We start from the raw sequence: 19,440 nt of genomic DNA on the forward strand, positions 1-19,440 counted from the left end.
AATGGTTGCTGTTTCTGCACTTCCTTTTGGTGAAATAACAACTTTATTTCTGGTTTTCCTTGGCTGTTTTTATTATTACACTTGTGGCAGGCCTCTCTGGATTTGGTGGTGGACAGGACAAATTTTGCAATGCCGACTCAGGTTATCAGTTTTCTTCTTTTCTTATGATTATGTGTCCAGGTTAACTCTGAGTCAGATCGTACTCTCATATGAATTATACGTTCCTTGACCACTGTTAATTCCTCACATACATAACAATACCGAATTGTATCAATATCACCATTGATTCTCCACAATTCATAGATTTTTTGTAGCTTTGTATATGTGCCATTTTAAGCAGCTTCCGAGTTTTCTTTCTCTTTTGGTGCCCACAGTAATCCATTGGTAGTCTCATTTTTGAAATCCTCCCCCTGATATTAATAAATCTTTCCCGCAAAGTTTAGCGGCTATCACTATAATTAATGATAAAAATACATCAGAATTACCTTGTACTTATCCAATTGCTCACTTTTCCTTTCTCTAATTTTTCTCTTTCCAGCTGGATATTAGCGTACGGTATTATATTTAAAACTACATATGCTACTGCTTTTGTTTCAATGGCATCTATCCATTTTCAGTAAAGTACAAACCATTACTGGTTTCTGCTTCATGTAATTTTGTGTTGTGACTTCGTGTAGTCTAATGTCTCTTTTCAAAATTTCTTTTCTTCTTCTTTATACTTTAGCGGTTTTTCCTAAATGGCGTAGCAATTTCATTTGCCTTCGGAAAAGGACCCTGCCTCTCCATGATTTTCCCTTCAATCATATCCTTGTGACAGATAATTTCCTTCGTCATGTTTATGTTTAAAATAGCGCATTTTCCATCCCCATCTCTTTGTCCTTTAGGGTTTCCTCCAACAATATTTTTTTCGTTATCTCTCTTTCCTATTAACTCATTCACTTCTCATTTACTCACTTACTATTATTACACCATCACTATCATTTTAATTACTTCCATTTTTTATCCAATATTTTATAACTACAACTATTCTCATTATAATATTCGTATATGCACACTCACAACACTCTCCTATCATTATCATTATTATTATTATTTTTACTGCTCTTAGTATAATAATAGTATATACACGCACACGACACTCTCCTATTATTATCATCATTATCATTATCATTATCATTACTATTACAGTCGCAAATTAATTATAGTTAGCAAGGAGACATAGTAAGCCATAGAGGAAAATTTTCCATACCTTCTTACTCCACTGCTTTATACTGATAGACCACAGCCACGCACATCACACAAAATTTTCAGATTCTTCAAATTTTACACTTTCACTTATTTTCATATTCTTATCAAAAAGTATCAAAATATAGCATATTTTACCAAATATAGAATACTCTCTCAAAAACAATAATTTTATATATTTTTATAAAATTAAGCAAAAAACCTTAAAGTGCTGCCATGCTACCAAACCTGCAGGAGAAGCAACCATAAGAAAATTTTTTATTTACAAGAAAAATGAAATATTTACAACTTTCACCTTCCCACTTACAATCCGTAGATTTGCAGTCATCCTTTTTCTTACCATTGCTTATTTGTGTTGTTTCGACTTCATCTCCTGTTCATGTGGTTTTTTTGTGTAAATTTACTTTTATCTGCTACTAACTTCCCTTCTGTTTCAGTGTTTCCTTCCCATTTGCATTTACCAGAGTTTTCGCACGCAGTTTTGTTAGTTGTGTGTTTTTTGAATTTTTCTGCTTGGTGGTTTAGTTCCGCTGAATTTACTCTCTGAACTGTAACAGGCAGTGAGGGGGCGGCGATGGCGAGCTTTGCTAGTGTGTACGCGGCAGCGGCTTGTGTTCTAAGAAGCGAAAGCTCCTGTTTTAATATTGCTAGACGCTGCTTCTTTGTGTGCAGTTTGTCAATATTCTCAGCAGCTACTAGGATGTTCGCTTCCCATGTTATACCGTTTTTACCGGACCTAAGGAACGGTGCTAGCGAAATGCATTTGCTGTTAGGTATGCCATCTTTTCAGGTTGCAGCTTCGGCCTTGCCTAAGACGAGTGTTGCCGTTTTCGTGCCTTCTGCTGCCCCATGCCACAAACCGCCGTTAGTCTTGTAAGGGCCTGCCTAATTAATCCTACTGTTAGCTGTTTTGGTGTGGCTCTCCCTCGCAGCCGGTTTTTACTTGCTCCCAGATTTTTAGGCATCTGCTACCGTCGTTTTTGCTTGCGTCTTCCCATTGGGTGCTTATGCCGGCCCCGCAGTGACCATGGCTGTTGGCTGTGTTGGAGCAGATGCAGCAAATTGCTACCGCTCGTGATTCTGCTATTGATTTCCCTTGTTTTGCTGCTTTTGTGCACTTCTCTTGCCAGTTGCCTTTGCAGTTGTTTCTGTCGAGATCGGTATTGTTGTCTCCGTAGAGTGCTGTCGCCAGAAGCTTCTTGGCGTCTTCAACGTCGCTATTGATGTCTTTGACAGCTTTTTTACATTCGTCTTTTAATATATTCGCCGCAGTTGCGTAGTGCTGAATTTGCGCATTGGCGGCGGCTCTAGCCGGTGTATCTTTTAGCCTTTCGTATGTTTTGTCTTCTTTTGGACCCAGAGCCTCTATTTTAGTCTTCTCGGTTTTCCAAGAATCTGCAGCTGCTTGTTGTATGCTGCCGTCGGGTCCTTTTGGCAATGTGCCGTCCTTGTCGGCGTAATAGCTTTCCGTCTACGTTGAAACATTGTAATACACTATTTCTTTGTGTTCTTTCGGCTCTTCTTCTGATATTTTCAGTTGATCAAGCGTGTTACGGGCCGATATAATGGTAAAAAGATTGCAGAACGCTTCGTATTCGCGGACGTTGACGTTTGCCGCGCCGCTTCCTTTGTAGGGCAATAGCGTTACGATCACCGGTGCGGAAACGACGGCCTTTGTGTTCATTTAAGTCTCTGCGCGGCTACTGCTATGTTTTCCTTTGGGGAAAGACAGAATGGCTAGACGCACTCGTTCGCTATTGATGATATAAGTTATGTTCACCTTACATAGTCTTGGGCCTTTGTGTCGGCTGGCGTCTTTCAGTTACAATGGCTTGCTTGTTGATTGTGCTGTTTGCTTTGTGTCTGTGTTATAGTTGCCTTGGGCACCGGTCTCTGTCGACAGGTCACCGTTGTCTAAGCTGCACATCGAATAGGTGTCTGCTCATTTACTGCAAAATGTTAGCGGCGCTGTCCTGTCACTGCAGTTCTTTCAACCTCGTGACGGGTAAAAAACGTTTTTCAAGTTCATCTTCACATGTATGGGAGCGTCGCTTAGATTTCACTTTTGATTTCTATTTCTAAACAGTCTGTTATTAATGTTTTCCTAATTCCTCTCAGAACCTATTGCACAAATTTACTGTTCATATGTTAACGATCATTATGTTAAATTTTGAAAATAATTTATACATTTCTGTACACAAAAATTCAACGTTTATGTTTTGTTATTGCTTCTACATTGCGGCTAACATTGACCACATGATAAAGTTATAACAAAGTAAAGATTGGGATTTTCACGGATGCGATTCGTCTACTGTTTCTGTATTAGACTTTGTTTCTCCGCTACTTGTAACCTGTGCTTAAGACTAAGTAAAATGGATCCAGGCATCGCTTTTTCGCTGACTTTTCTTTTGTTAATACGACTGGTTTGCTCGTATAAACAGCAACTTCTATATGAGTTACTTGTTCCTTGAAAAGTCTTAGTGACTATGAAATATACAAACAAAAAGTTGGAGGAGTATCTCCGCTGATATTCGCCACAGCACAGAGATCTTCCGTTTTTTAATAGACGCGATTTCTTACTCTTTTCTGCTGGTATTATACAGGTGACGAGGTAAGCCTACTTTGTCACAGAGGATCGACCTTGCGTCCTCGTGCTTTCTGCATCCTTATTCTTCCGTATGATGATGATATCCACACTAGCTCTACTAAAAACGCTGCATATACTCTATTTCTAGTTTTTTAGACATTTCTCTTCTCCATCCCCACACATTCATCATTACTAAGTTACTTCCTTCCATTCTAAATGATTTACTGCTTTTAGTGCTTGATATTTTGTCCATGAATTTAGTTTCCAACAGAGCCATTATTATATTTTTTGCATACTCACACTCACAACACTCTTCTATTATTATTATCATATTATTATTATTATCATTACTGCTCTTATTATTAATCTAAATAATATTCACAAGAAAATATAATAAAATAACTTAATCAAATGAGAATTTACGAAGTTTTCGTCTTAAATCACACTAATTTGAACCCATATTCCATTTTTTTACTTTTTTAAAAAATTCTCAAAGATTTTATAAAAGTGTTAAAATGTAATAATTTTGGAGGTTTCAGAAAAATTTCCGAAATTTAGTGGATTTCATAAATTTCATAAAACTGAACGAAAATTCTTATAATACTAAAATCCTTAAAACAGAAAGTCCACCAAAGCAGCGGCAATCAGAGCAAACTTTTTAGTTACGAGAAAACTAGAGGAGCGGCAAGCTGGAGTTACTGGGCCCTGTCACTCGTTGTAGGTAATCCACTCAACAAAAAGCTTTCTTGCCAGCAGGAGCAGTGCCCGGACACCGTTGAATTTCTCAGGAGTGTCGTAACTAGAGCAATTTACCCGTGATGTTTTATCCCCTTCTTTATTTTCTCCTCCTTTGTTTCCTGAATATTGTGTGGACGGCTGGCCCACTTTCGAGCGTTGGTTAAGCTGCTGTTGCCTTTGTCAAGTTTAGTCTAGAAAAAAAAGGTTGATCAGCTGCTGCTCGGACGAGGGCTTGGGCTTGCGTCTAAAAAAAACGGTGTGTCATTATTTAATTAAAGACGGCGGAAAAAAGTAAGTTTGAAACAAAAAAATTGCAGCTCAAAATGCAGAGCTGAAATTTACAAAAGAAAAATGAACAAAAACGTAACAAATCGAGGAGATGTTTTAGGCAAAAAATATGAAAATAAAGATGTCTTCAGGATAAACAAAGGTTAGAGTCCGCACCAAAAAAGAGCCGCTGCATCACTTAAAAAAGAAACATTCCCAACCCTAACCAGGATAACCCTTCCTGGCTTTCTTCTTTTTCGCTTTTGCCAGTCCAATTGCTGTTCGGGCAGATTATTCAAAAATTTTGAAAAATTAGTTATCCAGCGTAAAACAAAAAAAATAAATTGATGAAAAAACCAAACAAAAAACAAAATATACTCAAAAATGTCAAAAGATAAAGAAAAAATTTACCCTAATAACCCTAAAAAACCCTAATCTTAAAAATTCCAAATTAACCCGAAAAACAAAAAATCCAAAACCAAAAATATCAAAAAATAGGGAAAAACAAATGGAGCCGCTGCAGGTGCTTGAAAAAAGTGGGCGGAATAAAAGTTGATGGTAAAAAATTCTAAATCCGTCACCCCCTCCCCAAAAAGCCAAAAAAATTAGAAAAAAAAGACGAAAAACACGAAAATCAAGTTTTTTTAAAAATGTAAAAAATTAACAGTTAAAATTTTAATGTTCGATTCACGGCTGGTAGCGGACAAGGGTTATGGTTTGAATAAAAAAGGAGCGCTGCAGCGGTCAAAAATAAAATTAAAATTATTAAATTGTTTTTGCAAAGGAAAATCGGGTAATAAAAAAATTGAAATTAAAAAGGAAAATTAAAAACCTAACCCTAACCTCTCTAACTATTCGTTTTCTTCTACCTTCTTTGGTTTCTGGAAAAAAATTCGACAAGAAAAAATAAACTTAGATTTAAAAATTTGTTAAAATTGAAAATTGGAAAAAACCTAAAATCCTAACCTTAAAAGTTCAAAAAAAACCAACAACTAAAAAATGATAATTTTATTCATAAAAATATTTTACACGCGCAGGAAGCCTAAAAAAATAATTATTTCTAGGAGATTGATAAATGTGTTAAAATACATTAAATTTTTAACAAGAAAAAAAGGGGAATTAACACATCAAAGCAGTAAAAGCAGCAGCCATACTCAGAGCCAATTTCTTATTGACAAGGATACTGAAAGAGAGTCACTCAGGTTTGGGAAGTTTGCCTTCTTTGTCTGTGAAAGTTATCCAACCACATTTACAAGGGGCACAAACTGGCAGTCCTTCATTCTTGTTTTTCACCAGATGTCTGATCCTGGTGGCTAGAGAAATTAGTTTGCCAGTCTTTCCCTCACGATTCTTGGCTTGCCTTTTCTAGTTCTTGTGTCAACTCCTTTTTCAACTCACATTTGTCTCTGACACCGTTAAAAACACACCTCTGACAGTTGAGCGGCTTTAGACGTCTGGCGCCAGCCACAGATTGTGCCACTGAGGGTTAATTGCTTATTGTCATAATCTGCTGGTGACGAATATTTCCCTATTTCCTTAATTTTCCCTTTAAAAGGAAATCGTTCTGCGCAACGAAATTGCCGCGTGCCAGCTTTAAAAAGAACAGCGTGCAGCGCCTTCGCCTACGTACAAGAGTTTTTTAAAAAACAAATTAAGCACCGCTTCACGTGCGGAAGGCAAATAAGCGTTAGGGTCCGCGTCAAGAAAGAGCCGCTGCATTACATTAAAGGCATGGCAAATTACAAAAAATACCAAAAAAAAAGGAAAATTAAAACCTTTAAAAAACTCAATAGATAAAAGGGGAATTTTTGAGCCATCAACAAAAAATTTACAGAATCAGAATTTTTACAAACAAACAAAAAATCTCCGCTGAATTTAGGTGTTAAAATATATCAAACAGCAAATTTTTTACGTATAGGGGAAATTCTTTTAGAAAACCATGGCCACAAATGCAGAAACAATCATGGCGAATTGTTTGTTTGCTATAATAGAGGAATTTTTGCACTCTTTTCCATCCCATTTACAGTCAGGAGATTTGAAATCTTTCTCCGGTTTCCATTTACATTTATTTTCTGTTGTTTTAGCCGGTCCTTTTTGAGGTTGTGTTACAGGGACACCATTTGCTGTGGCTTTCGTTGCATTATATTTGCACCTTTTTGTACCATCGCTTTCTTTTTCATAACTGCATTCATTTTCTTTGTTGCATGTCTCTTCCGTAACTATTTGATTGCATTTGTTAGTCGGCTGAGTCCCCTGGTCGCCTTTGCGGTTGACATTGTCGCTGCTTGTCTGACCGGCTGTTGGAGGTGCGGTCTTCTGTAGCAGTGCTGCCGCATAGGCTTTATTTTTGGCCACAGCAAGTTGCTGTTCGAGTGCCGTCGCTTCTGCGATTGCTTTTTCTTGCTGGCGCAGATCGTCGTGGAGAGCTAGCAACTTCTGGGCCCAGGGGATCGCCGCAAAATCCTTGGTGGGCGTCCCGTCATAGCCAGCGTACTTTATGCATATTCCTTGTGTTTTGTCGCCGTTGCAGCTGCTTCCTGTTTTGAGAGCCCCCATGTAGGCGTTGGCGCCTACTCTTCTTATTAGGTTTTTGATCTTGGTTATGAGACCCATTAATAGGCTGGATGTTAGGTGCGTTTTTGCTGGGCCGGCGCAGTGCTTTACTATTTCCTCGAATCCGTCCTTGGTCATGGCGTTGGTGATCGATGTCCACTTGTGAGTATCTGCCTGGTTTCTTGCGCACACTTTTTCTGCTTGGGCGTTGTCTTGGCCGCAGATACAGTAAATAGCGCCTGCGATTGTTGTTGTTTTAGCTTCGCTGCCTAGCCCGACGCAGATCGCTTCCCTTGCTTGTGTGTTCAGACCGTCATAGTTTCTCGTTGGCTCAAAGTCTGGTGGTGCCTCTTGTTTGACGCCGTATATAGCTTCGTTTAGCGCCGCTTTAACGGTGGCCGCTGTATGCTTTTTGCCTACGTTCTCTTTTTCGGCGATTTGTTGTGTTAGGAATTGTGCTTCTGCTGCTATTTGTGCTACACTTGCTTTGGCCCCTGCCCTTTCTATTGGGTTTAAGGTTTCGAAGCCGCTGCTTTTTATCTCTGCTGCCGTTCCTTGGTCGGCTAACCTGGCCGCGGCGGCGGCCCACTTTGGCCAACTTTTTTTCCAGTGGCCAGGGTCTGCTGTGCCTGCCGGAAGCTCTTTTATCCACTCTTTTTTCGCCCCGTCCTTACTGAACCGCTTCTGCCACGACTCATCTGCTAAGCTCATGTTAAGGGCTAGAACGGCCCCTTCTAGGGCAGCTGTCTGATCCGGAAATTGGTTAATGGTTATGTCCGATCGTGAAAGATCGACAATAGCGCACAATGCACCAAATTCCTGCTCGTTTGCTCCTGCCGGTATGTTGCCTCTTGCTTGCTCTGCCGTTAGTGCTAAGGCCAGCAGCGCCGTCGCTTGGGGCGTCATTTAGGCTTTCGTTTTTTGTTTTACCTGCTTTACAGTTGTCCTCGGCGTAGTTGTTCGCCGCTATACTTGGTTAAAAGTTGTTTACTGCCGCTTGCAGGTGCTTTCACCGGAACTTTCTTGTGCAATCTACGAAACACAGAAGAAAAGCAATTATGATTGGTCGTGTTTTTAGCTACAAGCCCTATTTAGAGCATCCTGTTCCAAAGCCGTATGAAGTTGTTGGTCTGCCATGTCAAATGGCATTTTGGTATCTGCTTAGCTGAAGTTAGTGGCTCGCGTGGTGTTGTCGTCTATGGTCTGGTCGTTGCCGTCCGCCGCGGTGTTAAGGTGTGTGTGCGGTCCTGCTACGGTGTCTTGTGTTGTTACTTGTATGCACTCGTTTCGAAATGACGATAAATAGTCGGTGGTTACGTTCCTTCTTATTTTAGTAGTTGTTACTGTCCTTGGGTTTGTGTCTGACACAGTCAGAAAACATCTTTGTCACCTTTTCCCCATCTACAATGTTCCATTCTCATACCATTAAAAAAAACCACATTCAATCTATCTGTCGCCACAGACTTAGTCTTGTCGATTAAGATAGGAACTTGCCATAAATTTAAAACCCCATTCGGAACAATTATCGATAGAGTAGCACATATTCATTTTTGTGGGAAATGTGGTGTAAAATCTCCTCTTCCTATATCATTTTTTACGTGATGAGCTACTACGTATTCTGTAGTTTTACTCTGTATTTTCTTCCCCTTTTTTCAATCTCTGTCGCTACTTGTACGAATGACATAAAAAAATTATTTAGACTGTTTACTGCATTCTGTCTATCCATATTGGCCAATCAATTATCTTCTCGTATAATGATTCCCATTGTCACGCTCATTTATGTAAATACTCACGTTCCATCTTCCTCATTATTTAACTTATGTTACACTATTCCCATTGTTTTAAGTTCTTATATTTTTCTCATCCACTTAGTTTTCGGTGCCATAATCATTATAATATTCGTATATACACTCCAAAAACTCCCCTATTATTATCATCACCTTTATTACTATAAATTATAACCGTACCAAGTACCCATAAAGTAAACAAAATAAAGCAAATTGAAAAATTTCCTAGTGACACCAATTTTTCATACGTTATCACCCTACAAAGTTTTATCCATAGACCACAGTCATACAAAAAATTAAAAATTTTCAAATTCTCTATATTTACACATTTTATCAAAAAGTTTTAGAATGTATCAAATCGTATTAAATTTATTTATTTTTATCATAATAGCAAAATTTTGTAAATTTCACAAAATGGAACAAAAACCTTTTACCAACAATTCTTAAAATTTGATTATTTAATAAAAACTGCAAGCAAAAGAGGGGCCTTGTGAATGACAAATGAATTGCTTCCTGTGGTATTTGTGGTTCCAGTTTTTTTGTTTTCTCCCACTATTTTTCTTAGGTTTACAAGTTTCTTGTGTTTTTTCCCATCCACACTCTCCTGTGCACGCATCACCCTTTTTGTCACTGCATCCTTGGACGCCTTTGAGAGACGGTTCGCCGCTCGCTTGTGGGTCTGTTTCTATCGCCAGTCTTTTGAGTGTCTCCCTTGCTAAAGCGTCAGCAAGGTCGGTGAAAGTTTCTACGCTTGTCAGCGGCTCTGTCTTTTTTTTGCCGTCGGCGGAGATTTCGGTTTGTTTATTTCCTGGGGTCTCATACACTACTTTGTTGAAGTTTTTGCCGCCTTCGCCGTATGCTGTGGTGAGCGCCTTCTCTAAGGTTTCGGCCGGGCTTGTCTTCTTTTTTTCGTTGCCCTGTTTTTGCAATAGGGTCTTTATTGCTAGCCGCTTGAACAGTCCTGTTCCTGCTATGGTACTGTAGTCTGTAATCTTTGCTTCACACGATGTGCTCGTGTCCACTTCTTTTAGCTTCCTGAGAGCAGCGTTTAGGTTTGTTATATTATCATCAAGAAGCGCAATTTCGTTGCCAAAATCCGCGCTCCTGGTATGCGTGTTTGAATGCCAGGCGCCTGTTGTGTCTGCTACGGTGGCTGTCGTATGTGTTACGTCAATTTCAATCCAGCCGCCGTTTCTGATCGCTGCGTTATGACAGGTCTTTGGCGACGTGACTGACGAACACTTTATTTGCGTCTTCGTCTTTAGCTTGAACTCCTTTATGTCCGGTTCGTCGCCGGCCGTTGTGTCTGTTATGTCGGCTCCCCTCTCTTCTTCTGTTGGGCCGTCGCAATTGCTTTTATCTACTTTGCCCAGTGTCTTGGTCTTTGCTGCATTTTCTTTAAAGTAGCCACTGCCGTCCGCTGTCAGCTTCAGTTGAGAAGTCGCTTTCACAAAATGTTGCATTATGGAGTAAGTTTTTCCGACCTTGGCGGCGATCCGTGCTTCCGTGTCAAATTTTTTTTGGGCGTCGTCCAGTTTTGCCTTGCATTGATCCAAGATGTCTCCGGCTGCCCCTATTACTGGCACCGCTGCTTTAGCAAGAGTCCTGTCGCCGCTTAACGTTGCTATTTGAAGTTTTAACAGTTGTTTCAAATTATCTTCTGAATTCTGTCGGGCGCTTGCTATGCGTATGTCGTAGTATTTTATTATTTTTTCCAGTCGTTCTTTGCAATCGCATGGAGTTGAGCAGGCACCGTTTGTTTTCGCTTCGCTTATGTTTACCTGTACTAGTGTTATCAATATCCATAGCGACACCTCACCTTTATTGATGTTTCTCTTCACTCTCATTGTTCTCGCTATATTTTAGTGTATGTCTGCTATTTTATCCTGTAGGTGTAATCTGCATAGTTTTTCGTAGTGAAAGGACACATTTTAGTTGGTCTCCAGGATGTGCGTTACACGCCTACTGTTAGTGTTACCTTATCGCTGTCGCAAAAGATTATACTTTTCGACATCGGTATGAATCTTTTGCTGTGCTGGGCTAGTCTACTGTACACTCCCTCTCCTTTTGCCGTCGGACAGGTCCTTCGGGCACAAAAAGGGCAGAAGGGAACCCCCATTTTGTTCCAGTTCAACGCCACATTGATCAGCTATTGAACTCCTGTTTTCGCAGCAGTCTGCCGGCGGTGACTCCGCTGGTTGAAGCAGTGGCTACCATATCTGCTGTTCTTTATTCTAGGTTTTGTTTTTTCCAAGCTGTTCGACAATAAGTTGTGCGGAAATGAAGAGCTTTCACTGCGAGTAACAGAACCATTAGGACAATTGCCTTGATGAACCTCTAGAATGTCTCGTTTGACTGTGTGTAGTATGCTCACTGAATTATATTCCTTTGAAAGTTGCCGCACTTCAATTCCTAATTTACGCAGTTTAATAAAATTATAACGAACTTATCAGCATAATCTATTGAAATCCTCTAGTTATGCCAGCGTTCACACAGAAAATAAATGCATGACGCTTCTACATAAATATTGCTGATTTTTGTCATTAATGTATAGCGGAATGTCCACCATCAAAAAAAAGCTACAGTAGACGTCATCATTTCTGCAGTATAATTTATTCTTTTTCCTTTAAATACGTGACATAACTGGCTCCCTTTATATCTTTTCCCCCTGTTACTCACTGTATTTTTAGGTGCTCTTTCATTTAATTTCGCATTTTTGTCCCTTGTCTTATTCTGTTGAATCTGCAGATCATATAGCGAGTCCATCTATCCAGGGCACTGCATTACGTCTTTTCAGAATGTTCTCTCTGTCATCTCTTTGTATATAATGATGTCTATTGTCATTTCTGTGGTTAAAGCTGCGCATATTACACCACCACTTTCTCCTTATTGTCTGTCAATCCCACTCACTTACTCTCATTTCCCCATTTCATTTATTTAACTTTTACTATTTCAACAGTGCGTTTAGCATTTAGCATAACTCTTATTATAATATTCGTATATACATACTCACAACACTCTCCTGTTATTATTATTATTATCGTTATCATTATTATTATTACTGCTCTCATTATAATATTCGTATATGCAGACTCACAACACTCTCCTGTTATTATCATTATTATCGTTATCATTATTATTATTACTGCTCTTATTATCAAATTAGTATACACGCACCTAGAACACAGCCCCACAAGCACGATAATTTTAGACGTTATTGTTGTTTATATAAGTATAGCGACCCTCTCTATCCTTATTATACTGCTATTACTATTATTATTTTGAATCTAGCTAATATCCATTGAAGAAGAAAATAAAAAAATAGAGAAAATCATAATGGCACACATTTTATCCTTTCATCTTATTTCTTTACATCAATGCGTCACTTTTAACATATTTTACTCATTTGTACCGATTTAAACAATAAAAAATGTTTAACTATATCATATTTCTGTAAAATCTAGAAACTTTTCTCAAAAATTTAAAATTTCATAGTTTTCCTTAAATTAAACAATAATCACTTAGAAACCTAGCAATATAAACAAATCCGCAAGCAAAAGAGGGGCCTCATTAATGACAAATGAGTTGTTTCCTGTGGTATTTGTAGGTTTGGCATCATTTTCCGCTTTCACTCCCTCTTTAAGTTTGCATTTGCCATCGCTGTGTTCGCAATCTTTATCTGCTGTACATTTACTTTTTTCTGTTTCTTCTTGGCATTTTTCTGGTGTTGGTTTAGCTTGTAGGGATGTTTCTTTGCACTCTTTGCTTGTTGGAGCTGTATATCCACTTGCTCCAATTGCTATTGTTATATGATCACTAGTTGTGATAGCGGTAATCTTGCCTTTGAAGTCTTTGCTTCCTATACTGCAAGAAAAATCAGGTTCTCTTATTTTATTCCATACCTTTTCTTTAAAGTCGCTTTCTTCTTTGCCGTAGTTTGATTCGATAAAGGTATTGATTACTTTCTGCTGCTCTTTGCTGTCCGTGTCGTATTTTTCGTTCGGGCCTTTTACGACTGCTAGTACACTGCGCCGTAGTGGCTCATTCGTTTGTGTCGTGGCCGCTTTGTCTAGGCTTGTGTACGTTGCTTTGCAGGGCTTGTTTAGGTTGAAGTTGTATAGACGCCAGTTAAGGTGGCGCTTGTGGGCTTTGAGATACGTTTTCCCGTTTTCTTCCTCGCTTGCCTTCTCTGGTTGGCTGTGGGCTGATGCTTGCATATCGATCGTGTCTCTTGTGTCTTCTTCGAGAAATTTCTTGCTTTGAGTCTTGGTTTTGTGCCTTGCCGCTTGTGCCGTGCACGCTTTCCCCTGGCCGTCGCAGTGCCCTAGGCAAATCTGCCGGTTGCCAGGTGTCGAGTGTTCTTTTAGTTTGAAGAGGGTTAGCGTCTTGAGTGCTGATATGGCTACACCCGTTGCTGCTTTTGCTATGCTGCCGGCTTCTTTGTTAGTGCACGTATCTCCGTGTATTGTCTCGAATGTCGCCGTATCTTGTACCTTTCCGCCGGCGCTTAACGTGCTTGCTGCCGTTCCTGCAGACGAAGCCGTTGTAATTTCTGCTAGTTCTGCCACTGCCCAGTTTCTGCCTGCTTGGATATTGGCTGAGCGTGCCGCGTCGGCCGCCGCTTTGTTGCATGTTGCGAGTCTTGAAATCAGCTTCTGCTGCTCCGCTAGTACTAGGCCTATCAGCGGGGTCAACGCAGTTGGTTTCGTGTTCCATTGAGGCAGTGCTAGTGCCGTTTCTAGTTGAAGCAGGTCTGCGTTGGCTTTTGATATTTCGTTGATGAGTTCGCTCCGTTGTTCGTCTATCGAATTTGCTAGCTGCATTATGTAAACCGCGGCACTGCAGGCATCTCCCTGTTTGGCTTCTTGGGTGCTTTCTGCGCTGCCGTGTCTTATAATTAGTTGTGCCACCGCTGTGGCTATTAGTAAGGCTTTTGGCACACTTCGGTTGTCGCTTGCGCGTTGCAGCATCGTTGCTTCTTCCTAGTGATATAATTTTAGAGGGCAGAGTTCGTTGCTTTGTTTTTTGTTGTCAAGTCGCCATCGCTTGTGCAGCAACTTTCGTACTGCCGTTTGTCAGGTGAGTTCTTTTGCTCACTGACTGTTTGGTTTGTAATGGTCTGATTCAGTTTGTTTTTTTCGGTTCCTCTGTCGTCAACTTCACGCACAGCAGTGGTCGTCGTTATGCACTGCCACCGCTGGATGCAGTCACGGTCTGTGAAACAGTGCAGTGCAGTGCATACAGGTGCCGTTGTTGCCGCCTCAACAAGTATTCAGTGCAGTTTCCGCTGGATCTTCACCACCTGACTTCCAAAAAAAAAATTGTTTTGTTCCAAGGTGATCTTGCGTCGTGAGTTGAGTTGTTGCAATATCCTCTAACAAAACAATTTTGGCTTAACTACAGTTACGTTCCGTGGGGCGGTATTGCTTATTGATGTCTGTTTGCTTTTGATTGGATTTCAACCGCTTCTCCGCGCTTGATCTAGTAAAAAGATGCTGAGCAAGGTCTTTTCGGTCGTTTATTTTGGTAAATATGATGACGGGCGACGGGAGTCGCTGCATTATTAATGGTCTTGTCGGCCTGATGGAGCGCGTACCGCCGAGGTAGCGGAGGTTTTAGAAAGTTTATAGTCACGTCTTTTCCACGGGTTTTATTTGCTGTTTTTTTAGCTTCGAATCGACATTGCCACCGCGTTATGCTGGGAGTCTGTCTCTCCGTGACGTTCTCTGTTTGTTTCGTTTCATTGCCATCTAAAGTCGAAAATGCCGTTGGTCATTCTATCCGATTCTATCTTATCCTCTTTTTAAAATTCTGCTGTAATTTTTTATAATCCAATTTCGAAGCGCCTACGTGTTCCACTGTTAGTTTTATTCTCTAAGTTTTGAGCGCTGTTTTGAGTGCTGTGTTTGTTGGAGAAGTTGCCAAAAAACACGCAGTTTAACGCAAATAGTCTCCACATTTAACTCTAAAAATATACCTTTTAACACTTGTATTTAGAACACTTAATATCCCCGTAGTTAGTGGTAGCATCCTCATTGTAGTGCCAGAGTTTAGTACAGAAAAAAATTTAATTTTCTGCGGAAGCTAACTGTTATCACATGAACACTGGCATATCAGCCACAGTAAGTGATATCTGTTGTTCCAGCGCAAGTGCACTTGTGGATGTTGAACATATTTATATGTATGCAGTGCAAATGAATCCGCTAATAAGTTTCTACTTCATGTTCCGCTTTTGAGTACTCTGTCCAGGGGGAACCCATCGAAGTCGTATACACGCCATTAGCCGTATAGCTAGTGGTGAATTTACAGGGTGATATGCCACAGTGGATATAGGAAGGGATAGCGGGCTGCACTGGAGACCGTCCCTTTAGACCAACGTGTGAATCATGGTCGCCATGTACTGGAGAACTGGGTTGAAAATAATATTCACTTAAGAGGGTTTTAGTCGGCAGTGGCTCGTTCTCGAAGGCTGATTCCAACAGCCTTATGTCATGTGTCATGGCGTTCATAAATGCATTTCTTCCTCTTCGCTGGAATATGGTGGCCACGATGGTCATCAATCTGCACCTTGAAAAAGATTTTCCAGTCGTGCTGCAACAGCACTGACACTATAATAATAGTATATACACGCACACGACACTCTCCTATTATTATTATTTTCATTATCATAACTATTACTGATATCCATAAAAAAACAAAATAAACTAGTTTATAATAGTGCTCAATTTTCATACCCTCTTACTTTGTAGCTTTAAGCCACTTTCTTACTCATTTACAAATTTTTACATTTTCATTAAAAAATGTTAAAGTACTTCACATTTTAGAATTTTTATAAATTTCTCTGAAAATAGCAAATTTGAGAATATTATAAAAATTTTCATTAACTTTAAAACACCAAGGCCACAAAAGTAGCATCCATACTCAGAAACAATTTCTTATGGACCAGGAAACTGGAATCCTGGCGCTTGCCTTCAATCCAACCCCCTGGCGATGCCGGCCACCTCAACGTGGTGCCAGGGTCCAGTACCCCGTATCATCTGTGGAAGCCAAGAGCCAGCAGCGTTCCTTTCATGGGGAACACTGCTGTGCTCCGGCTACGGCATCATACAGCACAGGGATCAGCAGCGTCTTGCTGGGACACCGTTTTTCATTTGTCGGTCCCTGGGCACGTGCCAGCGTGCCATCAGCAGTATCATCCGCACTAAGATGCTGCTGTCCGGTGATGTGGAAGAGAATCCCGGCCCATCGTTGCGCGGGATGCAGTGGAACTGCGCCGGGCTATCTCAAGAAAAGAGATTAGCACACCACAAAACCCTTGTTGATGAGCGGATCGCCTTTTGTCTGTTGAGCGAGACAAGGATGACGCCTGGAGAGGCGGCTTGCTTTAGCGTTGCTGGCTACCAACATCACGGAATAGCTCGTAACTTCAAAGGAGGTGGTGTATCAATACTAGTGAGGGGGGACCTACCAGTCGAGACCGGTATGGCCGTTGTTGGTCGCATTGAACAAGTGCATGCAACAATTCACCTTGCACGTGGAACGGCGCTGACTGTCACGTCGGCATACATCCCACCAAAACACACCTTCACGGCAACTGACCTAGATACGCTTCTGACAACTGACGGTGCCCAGCTCATCGGTGCAGACGCTAACGCACACGCGTTGGCATGGGATCGCGCGAGCCCACCAAATACAAGGGGTGAAACCCTCACACAGTGGTGCATTGACAATTAGTTTCTGGTCTGCAACACTGGTGAGTGCACCAGGTACGCGCGCCACCACGGGGAGTCCACCCCTGATGTGACACTGTCAAGGAATTGCACAGTGTACACGTGGACATCGCTGTATTCTCCCGATAGCGATCACCATCACATATTTTTCGACGTTATCGTTGGAGACGACACAGATGCACTGAGTTGCCCGCGGCTTCGAAAGCCCATGTACGCATGGCTAAAAGCTGACTGGAGGAATATCCGTCTCAAGGTTGACGAGCTCTGCAGGAAAATTAATAGAGAGAAGAACGTCAACACCCTGGAACAGAAATTGAGCTTCGCCATCCGCATTGCGACGAAGGTCTCCGTCCCCCGTGGCTGCAGAGCAACGGCACCACATTGGACACCTGAGCTCGCGAAACTCGATGAAGAGATCGCTGGATGCGGACCCTCCCACCGAAGGGAAAAGTTGGTAGCCACGCGTAAGCAGATCCTGGACCGTACCACAAAGAAGAAATGGAGCACGCTATGCTCCAGACTTGCGGTGTCAGACCGCTGCAGTTGGCACATTGTCAAGAAGGTATATCCGCCACGACCACTAACCACACCGGCGGTACTTGTTGATAACGCGGCCATCACGGACTACTGTCAAGCTGAGAGGTTCATTAAACTGTACTCGTCCCGCGCAAAAAGGCACCCCGACTCACACCCACCGGCACCAATAAAGACGATAGCGAGTGAGTTCAGTCCCATCACGATGGCTGAACTACGGAAATCGATCAAACAACTTCCGAGTGGATCCACAGCCGGACCTAATTGCTTATACAACGAGGCACTACAACATCTCGGTAGAACAGCGTTGAATGTTGTTCTGAGGCTATTCAATGAGAGCCTACGAACGGGAGTCGTGCCGCCTGCATGGAAGACTGGTGTTATCATCCCCATCCTGAAGGCCGGAAAAAAGGCGGAGGACCTCGATTCTTACAGGCCAGTGACGCTCACGAGCTGTCTCTGCAAAGTCATGGAGCGCATAATTGCCGCGAGGCTTAGAGACACTGTTGAGTCCCAGCTGACGCCGCAGCAATCAGGCTTTCGCCCCGGATGCTCAACGCTCGAACAACTCCTGCACGTCCACGCTGCCCTCTGCCTCCCCACGCACCAATCTCGTACGGGTGCTGTATTTGTCGACTACGAGAAGGCATTCGATACAGTAGACCACGACAAAATTGCGAGGGAAATGCACAGAATGAAGGTATCACCCCACATTGTGAAGTGGTGCGTATCATTTCTGAGTAACCGAACTGGCAGAGTGAGATTCAAGGAGAAGCTTTCCAGAAGCAGAACATTTGAGCGAGGAGTGCCACAAGGAACTGTCCTTGGCCCAATCATGTTCATTATTGTCATGAACTCGTTGAGCCAACGCCTTGCAGAAGTGCCGTTACTGCAGCACGGATTCTTTGCAGACGACCTGACGCTACTTGCGAGGCACACAGAGAGGGATGTCATCAACCACACACTACAATGCGGTCTAAACGTGGTGTTACGGTGGTCAAAAGAGTACTTCATGTCTGTCAACGTAGCGAAAACAAAGTGCACACTCTTCGGGTGTATAGAGCGTCACCCCCTTACATTACAACTGGACGGCGAAAGAATAGGAGCTGACAGGACACCGAAGCTTCTAGGAGTAACATTCCAGAGTCTGCAAGGGATGGCAACACATGCGGCCAAAACGAGACGCAAGATGGATTTCAGACTACTGCAGATAGCAGCCATCTCAGCTTCTACATGGGGGCTAAGACGACAAGTACTGAGAGCTTTTTATCTAGCACTCGTACAGGCACACACCATGTATGGCATTGAGGTATGGTACTGGGACGCTTCGGAACGAAGTCGCGACCTCCTTGCATCAGCACAACACAAAGCCAGTCGCATCATAGCCGGCATACCACATGGGACGCGCAAAGAGGACTCTCTGCTGGAAGCAAACCTCCTGCCACTCAAGACGACCACTCTTGTGCGCAGCATGAAATTCATGCTGATGTGTGAGTCACGAGGCGGATGTTTGCGGCGCAGTGCTGAAGAAGTATACCACAGCAAACACCCAGTCAGAGTCTTACATTCCCGCATCATGCTGTCCTACCCCCACCTCCGCATTGAGCCACGCGAGCAACCACTAGAGACATCGACGCTCCGCCACAGCTGCCGACCGCTATTTCACACGCAGATAAAGCCTGTGTGCGCTGATGACCCTGACGATGTCAAAAGCGAGGCTTCCGAAAAGTGGATTGCACGGCATTTTGCACGGAGGGGGAAGGAGCCACAGCGGCGAGAGCACTACGAATTGTGGACTGATGGATGCGTGTCCCTCGGTGAGAAGTCCGGAGCAACTGCCCTGCTCTATAGAAACAACACGCTGATTTGCGCACCCAAAACTGGAGCAGGGGAACTCTCATGCAGTTACAGAGCGGAATGCGTAGCATTAGAGATAGGACTGCAACGGCTGCTGAAATGGCTTCCGGCATACAGAAGCACAACGAGCAGGTTGTCCATC

At 42.1% G+C, this 19,440-nt stretch overlaps 2 protein-coding genes and 4 pseudogenes across 2 annotated transcripts, besides 11 other annotated features; all 6 read right to left on the reverse strand.

Annotated features, from left to right (window-relative positions):
* Positions 1-1,069: 1,069 nt before the first annotated feature.
* Positions 1,070-1,098: a microsatellite.
* Positions 1,099-1,144: 46 nt separating this feature from the next.
* Positions 1,145-1,185: a microsatellite.
* A 224-nt stretch (positions 1,186-1,409) lies between these two features.
* Positions 1,410-1,438: a sequence feature (AT_rich).
* A 10-nt stretch (positions 1,439-1,448) lies between these two features.
* Tb11.38.0004 lies at positions 1,449-2,929 on the reverse strand (annotated as a pseudogene).
* Positions 2,930-4,148: 1,219 nt separating this feature from the next.
* Positions 4,149-4,197: a microsatellite.
* Positions 4,198-4,444: 247 nt separating this feature from the next.
* Tb11.38.0008 lies at positions 4,445-4,641 on the reverse strand (annotated as a pseudogene).
* Positions 4,642-5,583: 942 nt separating this feature from the next.
* Positions 5,584-5,609: a sequence feature (AT_rich).
* Positions 5,610-5,830: 221 nt separating this feature from the next.
* Positions 5,831-5,865: a sequence feature (AT_rich).
* Positions 5,866-5,956: 91 nt separating this feature from the next.
* On the reverse strand, positions 5,957-6,356 carry Tb11.38.0009 (annotated as a pseudogene).
* A 410-nt stretch (positions 6,357-6,766) lies between these two features.
* On the reverse strand, positions 6,767-8,296 carry Tb11.38.0005 (variant surface glycoprotein; the record flags this gene model as incomplete). The annotated part of the gene is made up of 1 exon (XM_824704.1): positions 6,767-8,296. The coding sequence occupies one exon, from the start codon at positions 8,294-8,296 to the stop codon at positions 6,767-6,769; it is 1,530 nt and encodes a 509-aa protein (XP_829797.1).
* A 1,242-nt stretch (positions 8,297-9,538) lies between these two features.
* Positions 9,539-9,560: a sequence feature (AT_rich).
* Positions 9,561-9,631: 71 nt separating this feature from the next.
* On the reverse strand, positions 9,632-11,024 carry Tb11.38.0006 (annotated as a pseudogene).
* Positions 11,025-12,202: 1,178 nt separating this feature from the next.
* Positions 12,203-12,238: a microsatellite.
* Positions 12,239-12,286: 48 nt separating this feature from the next.
* Positions 12,287-12,335: a microsatellite.
* Positions 12,336-12,698: 363 nt separating this feature from the next.
* Tb11.38.0007 (variant surface glycoprotein) lies at positions 12,699-14,147 on the reverse strand (the record flags this gene model as incomplete). The annotated part of the gene is made up of 1 exon (XM_824705.1): positions 12,699-14,147. One exon carries the CDS (start codon positions 14,145-14,147, stop codon positions 12,699-12,701), a length of 1,449 nt encoding a protein of 482 aa, XP_829798.1.
* A 2,012-nt stretch (positions 14,148-16,159) lies between these two features.
* Positions 16,160-16,405: a repeat region.
* Positions 16,160-19,440: part of a repeat region that runs on past the window's edge.

Source organism: Trypanosoma brucei, assembly GCF_000002445.2.
Source record: "Trypanosoma brucei brucei TREU927 chromosome 11 chr11_scaffold01 genomic scaffold, whole genome shotgun sequence".
In the NCBI taxonomy this organism is placed as follows: Eukaryota; Euglenozoa; class Kinetoplastea; order Trypanosomatida; family Trypanosomatidae; genus Trypanosoma; species Trypanosoma brucei.